This window comes from Buceros rhinoceros, unplaced genomic scaffold, assembly GCF_000710305.1.
Source record: "Buceros rhinoceros silvestris isolate BGI_N320 unplaced genomic scaffold, ASM71030v1 scaffold7052, whole genome shotgun sequence".
In the NCBI taxonomy this organism is placed as follows: Eukaryota; Metazoa; Chordata; class Aves; order Bucerotiformes; family Bucerotidae; genus Buceros; species Buceros rhinoceros.
In genome coordinates, this window is record NW_010400600.1 from 41052 (window position 1) to 64819 (window position 23768).

Genomic DNA, 23768 nt, shown 5'->3' on the forward strand with positions numbered 1-23768 from the left:
TCATCAGTTGTGTTTAACTTTACTTTTTTAATGTCCAGAGCTGTGTAACATTTCAGAGATTAAAAACCTGGAGATAATTTTTCCTAGCCTCAAAGCCTGAGATAAGATAGAATAGAATAGAATAGAATAGAATAGAATAGAATAGAATAGAATAGAATAGAATAGAATAGAATACTTCAGTTTGAAAGGATCTATACTGATCATCTAGCCCAACAGCCTGACCACTTCAGACCTGACCATGTCAAGTTAAACCACAACCATGATGATAAACCAAGTTGTAAATGGCATTGTCCAAATGCCTCTTAAACACTGACAGTCTTGGAGCATCAACCACCTCTCGAGGAAGCCTGTTCCAGTGTTTGACCACCCTCTCTCTAAATAAATGTTTCCTTATGTCAAGTCTGAACCTTCCCTGATGCAGCTTTGAACCATTGGATGTCCCTGGATACCAGAGAGAAGAGATCATCAGCTCCCTCTCCACTTACCCTCCTCAGGAAGCTGTAGACAGTCATGTGGTCACTCTCCAGCATCCTGTTGTGATTTCAAACCTCCTCCTAGTATTTTATCAAATTAGTCATAGACCTGTAATACATTTTTTGTTATTTCAAAGGCAAATTAGCTTTGATAGACTATTCTTAAATCTAATTTGTTAAAACCTATATGTTAACATTTTCATTTAAAAATTCAGGCCATAATAATATAAATTTCTGCCCTATCATGACCTCTGTCAGAATTTATTGATTGTTGTGTGCTGAATTAAGGAGATAACCTGGTATATCAAGACCCATTTCCCCCTCAAAATTAATTTTCTATTCCTTTTGTCAATTCAGTTTTTCATCTTTCTGTAACGCTGATCTCAGCCTACCATTAAAATACCTGTGGACACTTGATGAAACTAGACAGATAATGTCTTTTGGTAATATTTTAAATAACCAGTACAAAAAATAAAATTTATTTTCTAGGCTGCTGCCATCACATCAAATGTCTTGGATATTCTTGGAAGGCCTGGTCATTACACACTCTTTGCTCCTACTAATGAAGCTTTTGAGAAACTTCCAAGGGGACTTTTAGAAAGGATCATGGGTGACAAAGTGGCTTCTGAAGGTATAGACTTTTTTTCACAAATGAGAAATACAATTTGACTGGATCAGGAGGTAGAAACTACATTATCCTAGTAGCTCTGAAATTAAGCACCTGTACTTTCACACATATAGGAATAGATATTTCACCCGTCTCTGATTTTTCTAGTTACCTAAGGATTCAACTTCACAGAAAATTTGGTTTCCAAAACAGTTTAAAGGAAAATGAGAATATAGGCACGGTGATGTTTCCAATAGTTCTGCTGCATAGTAGGGATGCAGATTCCTGCCTCCAGAAATGCAGGGCTATCTGAATGTGGGATTCTCTCATAGCTTTTTCACATACGGCTTTTTCGTACAAGAAAGACACGTTCTTGCAAAAGGCAGGTTCCTCCTTGCAAGTTGAGCTGAATTCATACTATATACTCTGACAAACTGTAACAGTCAGCACATGTAATCTTAGAACGACAATAAAAGTAAATAATAAGTGAATCAGCCTGTTATGTGAACAGTAGTGTAATGGACCACCACGAAAGAGAAGGCTACATTTCTATTCTCATTTATGAGCTGCTCTGCATTAAAAAGTTCTCTGTCATTTTATTACAGCCTGAGTAAGTCACTGTGCAGTATCTCAATGGAGAATGGTGAAAGGAAAGTTCTGGGCTATTTTTAATGTGAGGCAATGACTAAAAAGGGAATCCTGAAATAACACAGCGTTTTTGTTGTGGCTTTTTTATTAATTTTATTTCAGTTTGCTTTCGGGAATTTTTGGCTGATTCTTTTAGTACCCACAGAGGATAGTATACGGAATCTTACTTATAGAGTAAGGCATCGAAAAATATAAAACTGAGGCTGACTTTGCATAGCCTATAGAGTTGTACTCAGAGGTCCATTTGGAGCTTATCATCTGCAGTCACTGAGTTATATACCGTTACATGCAGATTGCAACATAAGCAGTATAGTTTTCATAACTCAAGGAATGCCAAAGTTTTTTGACCTTAGAGAGTATTTAGAGGCCTATAGTATCAATTCCCATATGAATAACTTTCAATAAATAATCTGTGGAAGCAAATAAGCAAATATGCTAGATAAGCTATTAAACTATTAAAAATAGTGTAGATCTAATAATTTATTTCATACCTATATGTGAATGTTTTATATATATATATACCTATATGTGAATATATATATCCAAAAAGCTAAATATGAACTTCTTGGTCTTTTCTTGCCAGCTCTCCTGAAGTTCCATATTTTAAATACTCTCCAGTGCTCTGAAGCCATCATGGGTGGAGCTGTCTATGAAACCTTGGAAGGAAACACAGTTGAAGTTGGTTGTGATGGTGACAGCCTGACCGTGAATGGAGTGAAGATGGTGAAACGCAAAGATATTGTGACAGTTAATGGTGTTATCCACCTCATTGATGAAGTGCTAATTCCTGATTCTGGTCAGTGATGTGTATGAAAAACTTTCTACACTGAAGATGTTTTCTATAATCTTACCTGTATTCCCTCAGATGTATTGTTATGGATAAGCATGACGATTCCAGATCAGGAAAAGGAATACATTATATGTTAAAATACCCTTTCTTATTCCTTTATTTGCAGCAAAGCAAGTCTTTGAGCTTGGGGGTGCCCAGCAGACTACTTTTACAGACCTGGTGGCACAGTTAGGACTGAGATCTTCTCTAAGACCAGAAGGCAGATACACTCTCCTGGCACCTCTGAATGGTGCTTTCTCAGGTTAGTAGCCTTAAAAGATTACGCTCTGAATGTCAAAATAAACAATAATAAATGCTACCTTGACCGTTTTTCAAATAAGCCCCAGTACTTGTTCTAAGTCCCAAAGAAGAGAGCCATAGAGAAACAGAAATACTTTATGCTTTCAAAATACATACCATGCAGAAACACAAAGTGAACCTAACAATCAGGCTGCATAGCTTGTTTTTAGTGATATCAGTTGTTAATGGAAATAGTATCACTAAAATAAGATACAAAATATGCAGATAGTTTATGTGAAAGAAAAGATATTAATGAACTTCCAGGTCCCTTGATCTTTGCATTACTTGCGTTAGATGCACAACTTCTTTATTCTCAAAAAAATTATACAAGAACTTTAGTATTTTCCAGTACATTAAAGCAAAGAGAAACTAATGCAAACATACTATGAAACATGTGTTTGCATATTTGTAGAAGTGACTACATAGACATCCTGTTCTTCCCCCAGGAATGTGAGACTTAACTCACTACCACAGAAGCAAATTTGGAAAGCTATTAAGTCGGAAAAGTGGTAGTAAGAACTTCAGCAGTAATGCGGAAGATGGAGAAGGCCTGCATATAAATCATCTGCCCTATTGTTTATAGTAATTAATAAGGGCCATGTAAAATTTTTTTGTCTAAATCTAAGGAATGGTAATTTGCAGAAGCCAATTGACAATTTTCTGCGTACACAGATCTGTCCAAGCCTTAACTCAAGCATTTCAAAGAAGATGCAGTATTTCTATGGTCTTTTAATATAGCATCCACAGTTGACTTTATCTGAATGAAAATTCACTCTATAAATCGCTATATATTAATATCTAAATGGCTTTGTAGATGACATCTTAAGGATGGATCAACGCCTTCTTAGAACAATCCTGCAGAATCACATTATAAAAGTGAAATTAGGGCTCAATGAACTGTACAATGGACAAGAGCTGGAGACAATTGGAGGAAAACTGCTTAGAGTCTTTGTGTATCGCACGGTAAGTGAATGGGCCTGTCTAACAGTATGCGTCCCAACTAAAAAAATGAAGAGTCGTAAAAGAATAAAAGAAAAAGCTGAATGAAAACTCCAACATTTACCTATCTAGTCTTTACCAACTATGACTATCTAGCAAAACTCTTTAAGCTTTTAAGCCAGGGAAAAATGAAAATCTGATCTTTATCAATGGGAACTTTCTTTGCATGGAAGGCTCTTTGGGAACATGAAAGAGGATTCCAGATCTGGCACTCATTAATTGCAAATTTTTAAAGCTAGTTTTTAGAACTAGTTAATATTCTCAAGGGAAACAAAAAAATTGTTTGGAAATATTTACACAATATTAACATACTCCAGATTTTGCTACATTTGCTTTCTGAAACAATACCAGATTTTCTGGCAAGAGCACACAATTTGACTGCAGGAAATACGTACGAATATATTTTTTTTTTTTAATTTAGAAGCCTTTTGGGAAGTATGCATCCACCTCATTATATCAAATATTTTTAAATGTGTATCATTGTGTGAATAGCTACACTTCTCTTTTAATCAGGCTGTATGTGTTGAAAATTCATGCATGGTCAGAGGAAGTAAAGAAGGAAGGAATGGTTTTCTTCACGTCATCCGACAGATCATCAATCCAGCAGAAAACACATTGCATGAAATGCTGAGAAATGATAAACGATTTAGGTGAGCAGCAGTTTTGGCAGCACTAAGATTTTCTCACAGAGGCTAACTGTATATACTGGTCTGAGAAATAGTTGTGGAGTGTGCATTGTTGGATTTTGGGGGTCAGGGAGGGCAGGGGTCATTAAAAACAAACAAACCAACAACAACAAAACCAAAAAGGGGGATGCAGGGGAGAAAGAAGGGTTGCCCTCCAGCTGTATGCTGAAAGGGTGCCCAGGCTTTTTGCTAGAATGGTTGTTTATGGCGTATATGTCAGTAATACAGCAGAATGGGAGGAGTAAGAGGACAAAAGAGATTGGATGATACATCCAGAGCTACAAATACAGGGTAGTCTGGAGGTTTATTTAATTAGTACTACAACTCCGTATGGGTGCTTCATGATTGCATACCCTTCCAGTACATATTTCTGTCCCCTTCCTAAGAATCTTAATACTCCTAGAGAGAGCAATTTGCCTTGACATCCTCCCTTCACCTCTGATCTGTAGCGTTTTTTATTCAATGAATTCTGCTCTGATACAGCCTGCCAATATTTTTTTCCCCCTCAAATCCTTTTTCTCAGTCTGCTACACTTAAGATTGGTTTGTTTGTTTTTTCTTTCTCATTTTCTTCCTCCACTACCTTTATTTCTGGGAAAAAGCGGAAGTGTTTAAAGATTGTTACACTATCAGAAAAAAAGAGGGAACCTGGACCCAAGTATAGTTCCTGCACTTGAACAAAATGTATTTGTGTTTTGTCTGTTTTTTGTAAACAGTGTTTTCCTCAGTCTGGTGAAAGCTGCAGATTTAGATGATGTTCTGTCACAACCCGGACAATGGACCCTGTTTGTTCCAACTAACGATGCCTTCAAAGGATTGACTGATGATGATAAGGATATATTGATAAGTAAGTAACATAAAAAACTGAGACATATAAGCAAAAGTAAAATTGATGGGGAAGATGGCTAGTGCATTTCTTACACAAAAGATGTCTGATAGACCAGTTTAGTTTTCACAGAGAACAAGTCATAGGACTCTCCTGAACTAATTCCTTCTTGGGAGATAGGAAAAATATCTTTTTGGAACAAAGCATCCAACTTGAATTTAAATTTAAATTTCAGTTCTTGGTATATTATTCCAAGGTGTAATTACCTTCCAAGTTAAAATCTGCATTAATTTAATAAGCTTCAACTTTTACTCATTCAACCTTGGTATAGAATTTTTAAACTGACGAGTCTCTTCCGTCGCATTTCTTTTCTAGTTGTGACCATTGTATTAAAAGATATGTAGTATTGACTTTCTTATCTTTCCTCTCCTCTGCCTTCACCAAGTGATCTCTGATATCATCTGTGCTCTACAAGTTAAATATTGAATATATATTGCTAAGTGACAATTTATGTAATTTTCCCCCATTTTTAAACAGTAGACTCGTATTTTTATCAAGATTTAAAAGTAGTTTCTTTAATGTCAGTCTTTGTTTCCTTAAGAGAAGAAATGCACTGTGAATGCTTCAAATCTGCAGTTTCCCACTAGAGAGGTAGACTGCGGCCACAGCACTATAAATGTTTTTAGCTTATCTGAATAATGTGAATCTGAGCTGTGCATAAGTGTGGGAGGAATGGTTGCCTTGAATCCCACATCCAGAAGGTCAGTCACATTCTGTTCCTGCAGTTTTCGTAGCAAAGTTTAAAGTCATGAAGCAAAATCCTATGAATCCTTAATGGTTTGAGAGTCCAACTCAGAGCAGTGATAAGCAGTAACCCCAGCCTTTAACTCACTCATGAAGCACTGTGAATTTGAATTACACCTTCTGTCATTTAAAGTTATGATAGTGGTCTAAATTACCTTCTAAATAGCCTAAATGACTAACATTAGACAGCTATAAAATGAAATGAAGCTTCTCTCAAGGCTGTGAACTGAATAAATAACTGGATAAATGCCATTGTTCTGTTTTTATTGGACTATCAGTTTTATTAACTGAGACTGAGTTTATCAGTTCTGTTCTTGTTGACTTCAATTCACAACCTGTTGTATGCAAGGGCCATTCCATTTTGGATTATTTCTATAACTAAGAGTACAATTATATTCGCCATTCTGCTTTTCAAGGGATTTTATGTACTACCTTTTCCCATCATTATGATTACTTACTTTCCTTGGCAGACGAGATTTTAATTTATCCTCATTAATTTTTTTTTTTGCAGCTGAATGTCCAAATTTTATGTGGGATTACTTTCTGGAATTCTGTCTTGGTTTTCTTTGAAGATATTATGTTGTTTTCTCCACAAAAATGAAACCCTAAAATATGTAATTTTTAAAAGGAATATAAATACTTTACATACTTTACTTGATCTGTAAGAGGGACACAAAACAAAGATTATTTTAACCAGTAACTATTGTGGCATAGAAAAAAGGTAATCGATGGTTTGTGAAAACAGCTTTTGAATGGCCATGTTTAGGCTTTGTACGTAACGTAATGGTATCTATGAATGGTCCAGTCACAAAATCTCAGTGCTAATTTTAGTAGGTAGAAAAAGAGCATTTTATTGCATTTCAGCAGAAAAGTGAATTGCAGTAATATCAGTGATCAAAGCAAAGAACAGAAAAAGTTAAATGCTCGCTGAAAGAGATGGCAGGAAAAAATCATTACCAGACACAGTATTTCCATTGCAGTTTCATCAAGGCTGAAGCTCCTAATAACAATCAATATCAGACTGTAATGCTAATATGATATTTGTGATGGAATGTTGAATATTCCATGTAATATATGCAAACAGATGTGTTTTAAAACTGCTCTGATTTGTACCCTGTCTCCCTGGGGAGGTTGTGGGTATTCTTGCAGCCCATCCTTTGACTCTGAACCTCCATAAACCCAGAGAATCAGAGAGCCCTGTCAGGACACAACCTTGGGCTTCAGAATCCATTTCTTTTTTTAAGACAGTCTTGAAAATGTTGACTTTTTTTTCTTTTCTTCCCAAATAGGAATGTCAAATTCTGAAATATGTAAATCATCCCTAGAATTGGAGGTTTTTTCCCCTTTCCTGACTTCTCTGAGCTGCATCTGTTCTCTGTAAGAACAGACAAAACCAGCACTCCAACCCCAACTGCTGCCTGAAGTAGACAGCAACTTTCTCCTGCCCCAGATGGGAATACATGTCAGTATAAAAATAGTTTTGAGTTATCCCCAGTCATCTCAGAAACGTGTTACCACAAGAGAATAATTATTTTAATGATTAGTTATGGTTCCTTTTAACTGAAACTGTCAAGTCTGGAGCTTACATGTAGTTGGTGAAATTTGATGTTGCCAACCAATTAGTGGTCCTGAAATTATTGAGTTTGCAAATGATTTGTGAGGCATATTTAAGAAAAGGACAAAAATTTCTGATTAGAGTTGCAAGCAAATAAGATAATACAGAAAAAGAAAAAAGGAAATGCTGGCGGTTTTTCTGTTCTTTTGTATAGTTCTCGTAGCATCTTTACGATCATGTTCTGAGTGCCTTTTTGCTCTATGGTTGCTCTTTTCCCTTTTTCATCATTTTAACAGATTCAGATTGTATGTCTTCATGGTAGTTTCATTCATACTATGTTTAATTCTAGCTCAAGCCTGTGCGAAGCCTTAGAATTTCCAGAGAGAAGTATCCATTACCATTTAGTTTTTACTCCTGCTTTTCTTTTTAAATAGGAGACAAAAATGCTCTCAGGAATATTCTCCTTTACCACTTGACAAAAGGAGTTTTCATTGGAAGTGGCTTTGAACCTGGTGTGACAAACATTCTTAAAACCATACAAGGAGGGAAACTCTACTTGAAAACAGTTAAGTGTTGAAAATGAAGTCTCTCTTGACATTCCATGTCAATCCATATTACTGAATGGGATATGTTTCTCTGTATGTTACATTAGGGTTTGGAGTTGTATTTTCGTTGTCGCTGATAACTTGTGTTCTCTTGTAATCCTTTACCAGGTGAATGACACTCTTCTGGTTAATGAACTGAAATCAAGAGAACCTGATCTCATGGCAACCAATGGTGTCATTCATGTTATTGATAAACTCCTATATCCAGCAGGTGAGTATATGTTCATGGAATTTATACACACTCTTCTGAATCTGTTCCCATGTTGTGTAGCTACATAAACTTAAAGATAACTCCTTTCAAGAGCCAATTCCTATGTGGAATAGAAAACAAAAAATCTACCTCTCTACTCATGTTGTGGAAGAACCTTGAAACCATGGCAACTCTGAAATTCTTTGGAAGTCAAATATACAGAAGACAAGATACTATAAGCTATCTTCTTCACTAATATGGAAGAATGTATATGTTCAAGTACAGGCTTGTGTGAGTGAGAGTGATTGCATCTCCAGATCACTGTAAATGAAGGGAAAATGAACACAGGTGTATGACTACTCTTACATGCTTATTTCTTTTGTCAGATCTGCCTGTTGGAAATGATCAGTTGCTCACAATTCTGAAGAAGTTGATAAAGTACATTGAAATTAAGGTACTCTTTGAATAATGTTCCCTTCATCTTTTTGTTGATATCTGTGAAGCTGTGTACATCATAATTCATAAATGATTCAGTGGTCCCTCTGTTTCTTAGCACACAAGACATCCTATATTATCATGAATGATACACCATAATCAGTAGTTAAAATTTACAGTTTTCAACACCAAATAATTGTAGAATATTTGCATTTGGATAACTCAAAGGTGAACTGGCCCAAATCTGCTCTTTGGTTTGGGCACAATTTATTACTCCAGCAAAATAAATCTAAATTCTAAATCCTTGAGGCAATCCTTCTTTGAAAGAAATATTGAGTGGCTAAATTGCTATGTCATTAAACCCATCAGCCTCAATGGCCTGACGAGAAAAAATAGATGTCCTTATCTATCTCAGCTATCCTCTTGAGATTACATTTTCCTTCAACAACAAATGAGAGGACATAAGCAAATAGCATTGCCTAACTTTTAGATCAATGAGGCAGTGAATCCTTCCCACACTCATTAGGAAACTATGCTGCAAGTGCTTTTCTAAATTTTAAAATTACTTTTCTGTATTTATAGTTTGTTCGTGACAGTACCTTCAAAGAGATTCCACTGACGTTTTACAGTAAGTTCATTTCAAATGCTTCCAGATGGGTTTGTGATTGCTTTTTGAAGGTTGCCAATTTCAGTCTTGAATTGTTGATATATTTTTCAATCAGAAAGCAATTTCTGGGAAAATAAGACGTGCCAGTAAAACACGGGAAGAGAAAGACTCAAAGGAGGATGTTTCTGGCTATTGTGCTACTGTATGCAAATTTTCCCTTTCCAGATGTGTGACAGGAAAGTAACCCTGAAGTAAGCTGTTCAAACTCTTTGGAATAAGCAAGATACATATGGAAAAGATTTTATTTCATTCTTTTAGCCAAGGTTCAGTGCTTGGCGTATAGCAGCCTCTCTCTCTTGTACTGCCTCTCTCTCCAAGACACAACATTTTTCTGTACTGACTCTCCAAGATGCAGCATTGACTGAACTCTGCACTGAGATGCTTTCTTTTTCATAAATGCTTCCAGAGGGACAGACTGTACCTGTTCCACCTGTTTCCTATAGATGCATATATGAGGCTTGTATGGGTGGCAGTTGTTTTGACTGTTTTCTGTTTAGGGAGTAAATGTGAAGAAAAAATCTTTTTTTCTCTCTTGTGGCCTTTCTCAGGGTTTGCATTTAGTTTCTGCATATAAAGTAGAACCTGTTGAAGCAAACTGTCAGAAGACAAAGATCCTACTGAAGCTTTGGCTTGTGGGGGAATATGAATTTAGGGAGATGATTAAATTTCCATAGGATTCTACTCACATTTCACAGCAGAAATGGAGACAACTCATTAGGCTTTTAAAAACTAAGAATGGACACACTGAAGTTAAAAGAATTCTGGAACAAAAGATGGAATAATCTATCTTGATGGCAAGTTGAATATGAGTCAGCAGTGTGACCTGGCAGCAAAAAGGGCCAACTGTGTCCTGGAGTGCATCAAGTACAGCAGAGGTAGCTGATCAAGTGGTGTGATTGTCCCAGTCTACATTGCACTGGTGTGGCCCCACCTTGAATACTGTATGTGTGTGGTTTTGGCTACCTCAGTATAAGAAAACATCAAACTACTAGAGTGTGTCCCAGAAGAGGGAAAACAAGACAGTGAAAGATCTCAAGGACAAGACTTACAAGGAGCAGCTGATGTAGCTTTGCTCATCTTGGAGCAAAGAAGGCTGAGGGGTGACCTCCTCACAGTCTACAACTTCCTCAAGGGGAGCTGGAGAGGGAGAGGTGCTGATTTCCTCTCTCTGGCGACCAGTGACAGGACACAAGGGAATGGAATGAAGCTGCATGAGGGGAAGTTCTGATCAGACATGAGGAAAAGATTCTTCACTAAGAGAGTGGTTGATCACTGGAGCAGGCTCCCTAGGGAAGTGGTTGCAGAAAGTCTATCAGAGTTCAAGTTGCATCTAGATGATGCTCTTAGTCATATGGTTTATTTTCAGGTAGCCCTGTGTGGAGCTGGTATTTGAACTCAATAATCCTTATGGGTCCTTGCTAATTTGAGATATTCTATGATTCAGTGATTCTGTCTCACATAGACAGTGAGAGTAGTATGAGAAGCAATGCCTGAAACTGAAGCAAGAGAGGTCAATGTCAGACATTAAGAAAGTCATAACTGTTGATTTAGTTGAATACAGGAACAAGAAGGCTGGGACCAGTACCAGAGAAGTATTCTCTACCAGTAAATGGATATGGATCAAATAATGATCTCTGAGATATGTTGAATGGAAACTTGAGTCTATCTATCTCAGGTGTAGAGGGACAACTTGATCTCCCAAGAGAGAGTCATGCTCTCCATGATGTTCTCAAGTGTAAGAATAGTTCCGAAAGTCAGACTCTGTCAACCAAGTCAGCTCCTCACAAAAAGGGCAAGACTGAAATTTAAGATACATCAGGGAATTGTGCAAATCCTTTATGCAGGCAATTATATGAGTCATTATTATGTACCTTACATTGTCATGGGTTTCATAAGGCATAGACAAAGGCAAACAGCATGTCAGTAGACTCTGTCTGGAGGTGACAGGTATACATGATCATTTAGTAACTAGAACCGAGATCCATAATCTAGATCTCTAGTATCTTTTGAATTACTTTTCCATTCACCAATAACTATGTTTTTTATCGACGTCTTTATGATCAAATCAAATCTAACTGAACATTACCATAATGAAACTGTAAAAATGGAATGTGCTTTATATTCCATTTTCTATACTTTCAGAAATTAACATAATTGAAAGCAACGTCCAGCCCATCATCAGAAAGGAAGGTAAATAAGGCCCTTAGTATATATTTCTGTATATGTACATATACAGAATATATATTGTATATCTTTCCTTAACAGGATACTTTTCATACATAAAAACTCCAGGATATACAACACTTTGCTGAAAAAGCAAAGATACAAATATTGTAATTAGAACTGGCTGAAATATTTTGTATAAACAGATTTCCCACAGTAGTTCTTCCAAAATGGATTTTCTCTTTTTTCTACAGGCATTTCTAAAATAGTTTTTCAGTAGTTTTTTTTTTCAAACCATTTAAGTGTCCAAAATATGACTACACTTTCAATAAAAATATTTCCTTTTTTAATTAAAACAATTATTTTTAAAAAAACTAAGTAGATTTGTTTCATATACTCTGAATTAAAAAAACAAATTAATTTTTCTATAGTTTTCAGTCGGTTCTAAATCGCAATATCTGTCAGGTGCCTAGAAAGGGTGGTTAGCCAAACTTTCAATTTCTCAAGGCAAAAGCATGACTGAAAGATTAGCGGTGTCACTGAGGAGAGCAAAAAGTGGGTCTGTAACTGTCAAAATAACTTGTGATTTATGACTTAACTAAAACACCCATTGGTTTCCGTAGCCCTGGTACACTGCTAATGAGCTCCGGCTTCCCACTGAAATGAAAATGCTCAATAGGAATGTGGTTGAGATCAACTGAGGAGAAAGGCAGTTAAATATGTATCATGAAAATCTTACTGTTTAATCATTGACATAAGACTGTTTAATCATTGTTTCTGGGAGGACTTCCTCCCAGCAGAAATGATATGAGCTCACTTTTGCAGCAGCTTGTTTGTGCTTCATCCTGTTTAGGATTAGAAGCCATCTAGCATATATGACGATCTTCTTTGACTAGTCTCCGCCATGAAATCAGATCCTCAGGGCAATATAAATGGGTAGATGATTCCATACAGTAATTCATCCAAGATATTTTAGAAATCATCCTACTACGAAGGTGACTCACTGTCTGAAAGTGCCTGTTCTTCCATGTTAAATCCAGAGACAGGACATATACTTTAAGCCATTTATAGGATGTTTAGAAGTTGAAAATTAACTGAAAGAAACCCTTTTTTGAAAGAAAAAAATGAACTATCTGAAAACTTCTGTAGTCAAAAGTACAACTAAGTGTAATTCTCCAGAGAAACAGTAACTTTAGGAGTTAGTGAGTATTGAAGCGTTACTCCTTTCCATTGCCGGTACAGTGTTTCGTTTTTGGGACATACTCCAGGGAATGATCACTGGCCAATACAGCCTTTCTGTTCATGATTCAGAAATAGACCAAATAAAGACAATTCTGGACCTTCCAAGCTTGCTAGTAGTAACAGTAGTGAGCTGCAGCTCCCGTCAGAAACAACAAACCAGATCTGTAGAAAAAAAGCTGGCAAAGTTGTGTATTAATTTTGCAACGTATGTCAGGAAGTTCTAGCAGATTCTGATGGAAAGGAGATTTCAGTAAAAAAAGAAAAGCCACCATCATCCCCAAGTTTAGAGGATGATGTCTACCCTTCCTTATCTCTACTTGAGTTGTGCTTCCATTGTCCATACCTAGGCAAGTTAAAGGAATCTAAAGTGTTGAATTTCATTGAAACGCGAGCCTTAATGGATTAAATGTTCAAAGGATGGATCTTAGACCAAGTAGTATAGCAAACTATTGCTTTATCTTTTATCTTGCAAACATTTGCTTTATCAATCACATAGGAAGGTACAGTAATTTAGAAATATAAAAAAAAAGGGGATTTATAAACAGTCATGAATATGCTTTTGACATGTTTTCATTAATATTCATCACTTGTATCAATCTGTATTGCTATTTAATGGATTCTTAACATGAAAAATGCCTCTAAATTTAAAACGGAAGCAAGTGAATAAATTGTGTGATTGCTTCTTTAAAATACTTATGAATGATTTTTTGAATAATTGAAAATAAAAGAAAATGTAACAGGTTGTTTAGCTGTTAAAACTCAGCATGGATGAATAGAGTTCTATAAAAACAGGGCATCATTATAATCCTAACGTATCATCTCATCTGCAACAAATAAAAGAATTATTTATCTCTAAAGACTAACTTATACAATCACATTCTGCTGCAAAAGCAAAAAAAAATTATGTGCTTGGATCTGTTACTGTTAATGGACACCAGTTAGCCTGAATTGTGCTGTTCTCAATTAACACCAGGCACGTATCAAAAAGATACTGTTAAATCCTGACCAGTAATTAAAGAAAAAATAAATCCATACAGTATTGACTTCTACATAAATTCATATAAACAAAGATTTTTAAAGGATTTTTAAGGAAAGGAGAGAGATGGACAGTCTTAAGTTTCTGACTCTGAATAGGAAATAAGGAAAGTGTGTTACAGCAGCTTCTTAAGTAGAAGATGTGGCCGTAACGCTTGTTACAAAAGAACCACGTTTTATTCCTGTTAATTGACTGCATCAGTTGTATGTTCCGAATTTATTTAGTATCTGTTGCTCCAGCCTGTTAGGCAGAGATGCATTTGGATCAGTGCGGTCTATAGGGAATGCACAAGATTAAGAGGTTTATTTTGGCCATTGAAATCACAATGACCTCTCCCATGCAGCTCAAAGAATTATAGCCTTTAACGCTGACAGATATCTTTACAGCCATTCCAGCTGATCTCTGAAGTTTATTCTTTTTTTTCTTTAACTGGGTGACCACTGACCTACTCTTGGTAGCATAAAAAACAAAACAAAACAAAACAAACAGACAAAAAAAAAAAAACCCCAAACAACCAAAGGGAATTCTGATTAAAAGACCTAGTTTCCTCTTGGTTACTATAGTTAGTAGAAATAGCACGACAAGCATTTCTCTCTCTAGTACTTTTCAAAGCTTTCACACAATAGTTTCTGTGCTGATCATTATCAGTGCAATAGCTGTAAGATTCCAGCAATGCAGCAGAGTCAACTTCCTACCAATATGTAGGAAGGAAGACTTCCTTTCAGCTGCTGAGGATCTGTTTTTTGCCTGAGACTTGTCAACAGACGTTAAGAATATCAGATACAAAAGTAAAAAAAAAAAGTAATTGTAGATAATAAATGTACAATAGGATCTGAATTTAAGAAAGCATGGAAGGAAGTGCAAGAATGTACAGCATTGCTACAAATGGCTTCTCATATTTAAAAAACCTCCATTGTATCCATATGCGTTATTTAGGGTAGGGGGATGATGCTAGCTTCATCTCAGCCCAGTGGAATACCAAAAATATTTTAATGACTATTTGTAACCTATTGTTTTTTTCCTATGTCACAGACTCATCTATCACACAGCTCACTAAATTAATTGAAGGGGAACCTGAGTTCAAAATAGTCAGGGAAGGGGAGACAATAACTAAAGTGATTCATGGAGGTTAGTATGCTTTCAGCAACTCGATTTGTATTAGCTAAAATTTGAAATATTCACTATTCTCCATCAGTTTCTACTGTATGTAGGTGACTCATGTTAGACAGCTGTTCTGTTTTTAACAAGATCTTATGGAAGTGTTGTAATTTTATTGCACCATTTCTCGTGCATTCCAAAAAGCTGTGGGGTTTTGCCTGGTTGCGTCCCATAGCTACGGTCAATACAGTGTTAAGAATGCTCTGCATGCAGATTGAACAGCTGTCTCAGTTAAGAATTATTGCTGGTTGTTTGCAATCAAAAATGCAGTCCATAGTTCTGTGATAGAAAGGAAATTTTATCAGATAGGGAGGTAAATTTTGCCTTATGCTTTGCTAGGGCATTGAGATGTTCACCTCCAGAGTGAAAAACGGCATGTGGCCATCGTGAATTTGGAGGAAGCTTAGATCCTGGTCTCCTCCGAACATTTTTATTTTTTTGTAAAATATGCTATGGTGTTTCCTTCTGTTCTTCAGTAAGTTTCAACATCTCAGATCCAGCACTTTTAACACCCTTTAATTACTTGATTAATGTCTTCAATTTAAAAATCCTTGTAGAACCAATTATTAAAACATACACCAAAATCATTGATGGGCAACCTGTGGAAGTGACAGAGAAAAAAGTAACAGAAGAAAGAATTATTCAAGGTAAATTACACTGAGCTATTTATACTTAGTAAAGTTCACCATTACATACAAAATTAACATATCTTTGCTTTAGAAAGAAGACTTTTTTTCTTTTCTATGAACTCTTGGTTTGTGTATCTTCAGGTAGGTTTCGCTTGACCAAAAGTAGACCTTTAGTGTGTATGTACTTGTGGCCCATATGGGGAAATGAGAAGAACATATTCTATATCATCAGTTGTTGCAGTACACTGTTGTGGGACGCTGGGTGGCAGTATAGACGCTCGGAAGATCGCGGGCTGTGACGGGAGGTAGGAGCCACCCACGAAGGGCGAGGCCTCTCTAGGGGCCTTTATAGCCCTCTGCGCTGCGCAAGCTATTTATACTTAGTAAAGTTCACCATTACATACAAAATTAACATATCTTTGCTTTAGAAAGAAGACTTTTTTTCTTTTCTATGAACTCTTGGTTTGTGTATCTTCAGGTAGGTTTCGCTTGACCAAAAGTAGACCTTTAGTGTGTATGTACTTACTTTTGCATGTCATCTCAGGCTCCCTTGACAACCATTTCAGAAAAAGAAATTCTTTGTCTCTGTGTAAATAGGGGCCTTGCTTGATCTGAAATCCACAAGTTAGATGTCTGCTCACAGATTTTCATCCCCATGGTTAAATATCAGTTTGAATGCTGCCATTAAAATTCTGTCTACCAGAGCAGTTTTAAGGGAAAAACAGTGTTATAGGAACAAATTGTCTTAGCAGGATTAATAATAAAATATTAATTTTATTTAGGAAATCTTACAATTCAATATAAGAATTCATTCAAGCAAGAGAGGAGTAAAGAACCAGACTGAACTTATTCTCATACAACCATTTCTACAATGAAAATAACTGAATGAAAAACATTGGTGGTTCGAAATAAACCTGGGATGATTTTCAACTCAAAATTTCTCTGGAAGAAAATAAAATAACATTTTCTTATTTAGCAAATTCAAATTTCACTAATATCCCACATAAAATAGACAATATAGTGTAAACACCTGCATTTCTGTCCTGATATTTCCTTCTCTTCCCTCTGTAGTAGAAACTGATAAATAATCTCAAATATGTCTCATAGCAGTAATAAGACCAACGTCTATTTACACAGTGGATCCATAATTTTTTCTTTTCTTTTTTTTTTTTTTTTTGCATTTAGGAAATACCTATGACCTAATGAAACAAAATGTTTAGAACTGTGTCTTACTTTAAGAATGTGAGAAGATATTTACTATAATTATGTTAAATTACTAAATTATGGTAAATATCTAAGTACTTTTCTGAATAGCTCTAAATACTATTTGTAGCCCTCGTTCAGTTTAATTTGGGACACGCTGAAAGATAAAATGACCATAAAAGCAGATTGAAGCATGTTAGCCATGGAACCATCCTAAGTGTTAAGTAGGAAAACAACAACTCAAAAGATGATCCGGTTATATCTGATTTAAGCCACTGTTTTACACACCATTTTTTTCCAGGTCCTGAAATAAAATATACCAGAATTACTGCAGGTGATTCAGACAATGAAGAAAAGTTAAAGAAATTTCTTGAAGAAGGTTAGTATTCTTGTTTTCTTTCCTTCCTTTAAAAAGAAATTTAAAATTGTATTTCTTAACAAATTACCGAATGGATATGCCATGTTTTCAGCAAAGATGCTCATAATGCAAAATCATACCCAGCGATTAAACCTCAGAAACTGAGAAATGTCCAAATCTAATGTCCTGGTTTGAGTCTCTGATCTTTGTGTTTTAGTCACCTCCAGAGCTGACACTGCCTGGGTCTAGTATATAGTATGTTGTGCTTGTCATAAAATATGGTGTTTTCAGTGTTTACGTTGAACTTAATATCATAACAGATGAATTTCATAATTCAGCAAAATGCTATGTCAGGTTTAATTCAGTAATATGCTGTTATAGCATTGTCAAATGTTTTCTGTAAATCAATTTTTTGCCATAACCTATATCCTATCAGAGGTTACCAAGGTGACCAAATTTATTGAAGGTGATGATCATTTACTTGAAGATGAAGAAATCAAAAGACTTCTGCAGGGAGGTAATTCAGAGTATTATAACTAACAGTTTTGCAACAGGTTATGATAACTGAAACCCCTCTCAGATATGTTGATCTTAACATTTTAAAGACTGACCTAGCAGAAGTGTAATTTTGATGGGAGAAAAAAATAGAATACCATATATGAAGCATCAGATGTCTGTGAAATGGAAATAAGTTAAAAAAATTGATTAATCATTTTTTAAATAGTATTGAACATGAAAAAAATAAATAATTTGGGGTTTTTCAGTCTTTAAAAAGTTATCTGATTAAAACTTAGGGGAGCAATGAAGATTTATTCCACTAGTGGTGAACTCTTTTTTTACAGCAGATTTAAATTTGTAAAAAACATTCATCAAGTAGGAAGTAATTGTAATGAGCTAAATTCACCTTACTTATCAATTCTCCAGAAATGAATATTCATTGCCCTCAAGTTAATAATTAAAGGCATGTTTAGCTTCCTTCTTTCAATGCTTACAGGTGATGGATATCAAAGCATTAACTTCCTTTCTCTTCAAATATAGCATTTCAAGGAATGGTTTGCTCTCCTGCTCTCTTAATTCTAACAGTTTTCGCAGTATATAACCAGTAGCTGTAGAAAACTGGTAAAAGAACCTGTGCTTATGACATTAATCTTTACCTGTGAATTTGGAATGTCTTCTGCTTAATGTAGATTAGAAGAACTATCTATAATAGCAATGGGGAATAATAAAAAAAAGAGAATTCAAGTGTTGTGTTTTTAGTAAATGTCAGTAAATTCAGTAAATGTAAACCTGAGTCAGAAGCTCAAAAATATGTATGGATGTTTCTCCTGGAATAAATTAACTAAATCCACTTCATTTTAGTAAGTCACAAACTTGAATACCAGTGAAGTACCTCACAGCCAGCTGTGTCTTCACTAAATCTTGTAGTCCTTCAAATGCACTATGGATGTGACTTAAACATCAGTTAAGTAAAAAACATAGTGATGGTGGAACAGCGGAAAAGCTTTCCACCAAACAGACTCACACCAGTTGATAATACAGCCAGTCTTAGACAAAAGTCAAGATACGGCTGTGAATTCTGTTGAATGTATTTCTTTCTTTTGTTCTAAACATCTAAACCTTAGTTTTACAGATCAAAGTCAGTATTTCCTTATAATTGTTGCAGCGGAAAAGGAACTTCCAGATGATTTTTCATCTTATCCTGAGTGTCACATTTATTGAAAAGAGTTTGTCTCTGGAGATGCCTATTAAAAGCAAAGTTGAAAATTACATCAAGAAAATCCCTCCCTATACTGGACTATGTTCTACTGGTGTCAACCAAGCAATAAAGAGCAGGATCAAACTGTATCTGTAGAACTGGTCAAAATTCTGGTGACATGTCTGTTGCCACAATCTAACAGTTAAAATTGTAATTGTAATAATCTTGAGTTACAGAGGTATACAATTAAGTAGACATAATCTGTAGAGATATATTTTTACAGTGATTCTGTAGGTGTATGGAAAAGAATTAAACTGTTCCTCTTCAGTAAGTTTGAGAATGACGATATTATCTCTTGAATTCTTGCTATTTTTCCTTGCTATTATATGTTAGTTTGCATAAATTTGCTTTACAGAATGGACCAAACAAGGAGATTTTTTTCCTCTTGTTTTAATCTGATTTTTCTCTGTCTTTTCCGTGATTTATCCAGCCAGCTACCCTTGGCTGCCATGATAATACCTTACCATAGGTTTAGCCAATAAAAGCAGATACACATGCTGCTTTATGGTTGTTGGTGATAACAGTGGTAATGCATTATGACCCTCTTGTCTACATCCAGTTACTTCTGTTTTACTGAAATTTTCCCAAGAATCTGAATCCAAGTGCAGTCACAAACTAATGTATTACCACAGCCTAAAGTAAAATAATTATTTCCTATGGGCTGTAATTCTATTCACATAATATCCAACATTGCTTTTTACAATTGGCAGTCTTTGCTGAAACAAAACTTCAAGCCAAGATTGCAATGAATGACCTTCAGCCCTACAGAGAGAATTACCTGTGCCAGGACCAAGAAAACCAGCAGGACCTTACAGCATGAATAATGTGGTGTCCTGCATACAGCTACATCCCCAAAATGAGATTGTTTCCACTGCAGGCTCCTTGCATATGGAAAAATGTTATGCTAGATTTAACTCATTTGTTTTTGATGCTTACTGTAGCTGGAACTGAGTACACCAAGGTTACTAAAGTAATTGAGGGAGAGCCAGAGATTATCGGGAGAGAGAACAAGAAAGTCCATCCGGAAGGTTAGTTTGTTTGAAAGTCCAGAATCACTAAGACCTGCTTTGTCTGAAGTGATCATTCCAGGTGGGGTTTTATAGCATCTATTAGCAGAAATTACTTAGGTCTGAAGCCACTATTTTAGCAAGGAGATTTTTGTAATTGTTTTGGAAAAGAATTCTTTCACTGACGTTGCAGAGAGAAATGATGAGGCTTATCTTGTGGCTAAAAGTAACTAAGAGATTTGACAAGCAGAGTAGGTGGGAGGAAATGCCTAACCACAAAGCTTAGGTAAAACATTTGAAGGAGCACGCACCATAAGAATTACCTTTTCTCTAAGCAACACATCCAGAGGAAGACCACGTGAGTTGTTTTTAACTTGAGTTATTTCTCATCAGTTTTAATGTGATCTCTTGATGTCAGGGGTTCCCAGCTTGGTGAAGGGGGGTAGGGTGGAGGGAATATAACCTCTGGGGTTGAGTAAATATCTCACAAGGTCTTGGAATGTCTCTACCCTTATGCTGTTGGTAAATGAGTTGTGAGAAAGCTGAGTGATGCTGAGGTCCAAAATGAATCTCTTAAAGAAGCTAAATACAATTTGGCCTGGCTTTATGCCAGAAATTTGTTCTTCAAGTATTAACAATCAGTTTTTAATGGACTTCATTCAAAGTTAAGAAGTAGCTTGTTTAGGGTTTCTTTTGTATTTGTATGTATGTTCTGTTCCAACTATAATTCTAACAACGTAGAAAATGTTACTCAGTTAATCAGGAAAAAGATATTATGGCTTGTGGAGAATTAAGTTAAATAAATATGCTTCCAGGTTTTAAATTTTGCTATCTATGCTAAATACTGACGGTATACCATAGTGTTTTTATAACAAACTTCGATGTTCGGTAGTACAAGGCATGCAGGGAAGTAGAATTTTTGCCTGAAAATGACAGAGAGCTGTGATCTTCAATCATGAGGTTCACTTGAAAGCATAATTGTGTGGATAGCATGTAAGTATGGAAAGCATACTTTGGATGGATCATGTTCTGTCCTTGTCAGGGCAGTGCAGAGCTTGAAAATTGCTATCACATTGGTGCCAACACCCAGTATTTAGCCTCCGCTGTAATGAGGTGAAGCCTCTATCTCAGGGCTATGCATTTACATACGCTGTACCTCGAGATGAAAAGACAACTGACTGCAGCTGGTTGAGTGAAGATGCAAGTATTTCATGGCTGTAAAGAAGGAAAAATACCACAGAAACTCTTCTGTGACAGTGACAGAAGAATTATCTGTGATGCTTGTGAAATGTTTTTCCTCCCAATGAGGAGACAACTGTTTCAAAAAATTATTTCAAGGTTTGATGAGAAAGAGGAAAAAGTGTCCATAGTTTCACTGAGCCAGTATTTTGGAAAACAGATCAGTCTTTTAACGAGTGTGGTTCCTAGCCCTTGCTCTACTCTACCTTCCGAAACAGAAGTCTCTGAGCAAATGAACTCTGAATGTGGAATCATGCTATGGACTCACAATGCAATTACACAGTAAGCCCCAAACATAGCTGGAAATGTGTCCAACATTGTGTGGTGGTTGAGTTTCAAACATATCACCTATACAGCTGACCTGTACGTGCTCTGCTAAAAGCAGAGACTGAGGCCTGGTCTGTGTATTAACCTGAGCTTGTATGTCGCTGACAATGTCAGATGGTGTTTGCTGAATGAAGAAAATGGGCAAAAGCACCTGCCAGCATCACGTGGGAGATCAGTGTCGATAACGTATTAGAACACACTGGTAAAATGTAAAAATACCTTTGAAATGTTGGTAAGATTTGGTGGATGATTCCACACGACAGATATGTGTGAATTGTATTTATAAGCATTCATGTTTCAGGTGATCGAGTCAACAACTTGCTAATGGGATAAAATTCTTTATTTACTGAAAAGAACAAACTTTTCAAGTCAGCAATGGGTTTCCAACATTTCTAATGAGTTTTAATTCAAAGGCTCTTATAAATAACTTCTGACTGCAACATTTCTGTTTTCTAGAAGCAACTGTACAAAAAGTACAAGCAACCAGGAGGACACAAGGTAAAAGCAAAACATATATTATAAACATTAAGCATCAAATATTATTCTCAGTTGTGTTCAAAGTCAGAAGGGGAAAAAATACCCTTAAGAACAGAGTTACACAAATGGAAAAATTGCTTTTAAAAAAAGGAATTTTAACAAAGCTTGGCATTGTTAACTACTGGGTTTCTAGATTTTTTTTTTTCTTATGTATATTTCTATCTGAAAACAACTTAGGTCAGGTGCTTTGGTCAAACAGTGTTTCAGATTAGAATAAAGCCATCAAATTGAGATCTGACTCTGGACTCCAACACTGTGAAAATGGCACTGTGAGTCTCCCCACCATGGGATTTGTAACTCAGTGATTCTACGTTATTTTGGATCAATTCAGAAGCCAAAAGATCATTGCAATTTCCTGGCTGCCAGCCCAAGAGTGAAAGTTTCAGCACCAGGCTTCAGGCTTCCTCTTGACGTCTGTTTCACAAGTAAATTCAGTGTAACTATATTATATATAATTATAGGTAATAATTATGGTTCTTTTTCCATTTTTCCCAGGGGGAACAGCAAGAAGGCGGACAAGACTAGCTCATTCCTAAAAGCTTTCCAAGACAGAATCCACAGAATTACAAATTAGCAGCATGGTCTCTGAGAGGAAGAGAAACTGTTTTTTAAAAAATGAGAACATGAGAAAACGGCATTGTTTTATTGTCATAATGTAAACTGAACCATGAATCCACAAAAAGATGTGAAACTGCAGATACTCACTGCTAGCAAAGTGCTCACTAGGAGGAGTAGTCCACCGAGGGTGCTTTAACTGCCCTTGATAGTAAGTGCTATGCAAGGTGGGATACTGGCTCTGATGAAGGCCATCAACTTCCATAGAACCAGGTTTCCTTCTTACGCTGGCTAGTAAGTGTTCGCAGGATTGGATTAAAAAAGAGCAGGGAACAATACAGAGAGTATTTTATTATTATTATTATTATTTCCGCTAAATAAGAAATATAAATGAAATCAGATAATTTCCAGGAAAAAAAAAATCATTTCATGTGACTTTTACAGTAATCTAAAGAAAAAGATGTTAACGTAGCACTTTTGGTTCAGTAGCATTTTATACTTTTTATAAGTCAAAATTCGAAGTGTTTAATGTCATAATGACACCAGCAACATTACCTTTTCTAAACAAATAAGTATGCCTTGTATTGTGTATCCATTTTTTTGTTGTTGTAGTTCTACATTGCATATCCAAATGTCTTTTAGTAAAATGGCTAATTGAAGCTCTTAAAAAGAAAAAAAGCAAACATTATGAGATTCTTAAAATGCATTTGAGATCATGTTGACATATTTATAAAAAAATCATTCCCATTAAAGCAATACTATACCACTACTTATCCTGAGATTCTTAAGTTTGTTCCCACTTTTCTCTAGATATGTCTTTTGATTATTAAAGTGGATTATAAAAGAAGTAAATAAAATGCATGCAAACAGTTAACTCAGCATGGAAAAGGGTTTTACAAAAATGAGGCTGTCTGAAAGCTTTTTTTTATCACAAC

At 35.8% G+C, this 23768-nt stretch overlaps 1 protein-coding gene across 2 annotated transcripts in view; it reads left to right on the forward strand.

Annotated features, from left to right (window-relative positions):
* POSTN (periostin, osteoblast specific factor) overlaps nucleotides 1-22883 on the forward strand; it is a 36076-nt gene extending 13193 nt beyond the window's left edge. The window contains exons 7-23 of one of the 2 annotated variants that reach the window (XM_010131927.1): nucleotides 963-1104; nucleotides 2312-2524; nucleotides 2685-2819; nucleotides 3672-3820; nucleotides 4370-4506; nucleotides 5258-5388; nucleotides 8161-8291; nucleotides 8440-8542; nucleotides 8908-8975; nucleotides 9539-9584; nucleotides 15097-15192; nucleotides 15780-15869; nucleotides 17356-17433; nucleotides 17849-17929; nucleotides 20110-20196; nucleotides 22198-22239; nucleotides 22774-22883. In XM_010131927.1, coding sequence (XP_010130229.1) covers nucleotides 963-1104; nucleotides 2312-2524; nucleotides 2685-2819; nucleotides 3672-3820; nucleotides 4370-4506; nucleotides 5258-5388; nucleotides 8161-8291; nucleotides 8440-8542; nucleotides 8908-8975; nucleotides 9539-9584; nucleotides 15097-15192; nucleotides 15780-15869; nucleotides 17356-17433; nucleotides 17849-17929; nucleotides 20110-20196; nucleotides 22198-22239; nucleotides 22774-22814 — 1770 coding nt within the window. In that variant the 3' untranslated portion in view covers nucleotides 22815-22883. The remainder of the gene's footprint in view (nucleotides 1-962; nucleotides 1105-2311; nucleotides 2525-2684; nucleotides 2820-3671; nucleotides 3821-4369; nucleotides 4507-5257; nucleotides 5389-8160; nucleotides 8292-8439; nucleotides 8543-8907; nucleotides 8976-9538; nucleotides 9585-15096; nucleotides 15193-15779; nucleotides 15870-17355; nucleotides 17434-17848; nucleotides 17930-20109; nucleotides 20197-22197; nucleotides 22240-22773) is intronic. The other variant, XM_010131928.1, reaches the window with a different exon arrangement.
* Nucleotides 22884-23768: the final 885 nt, after the last annotated feature.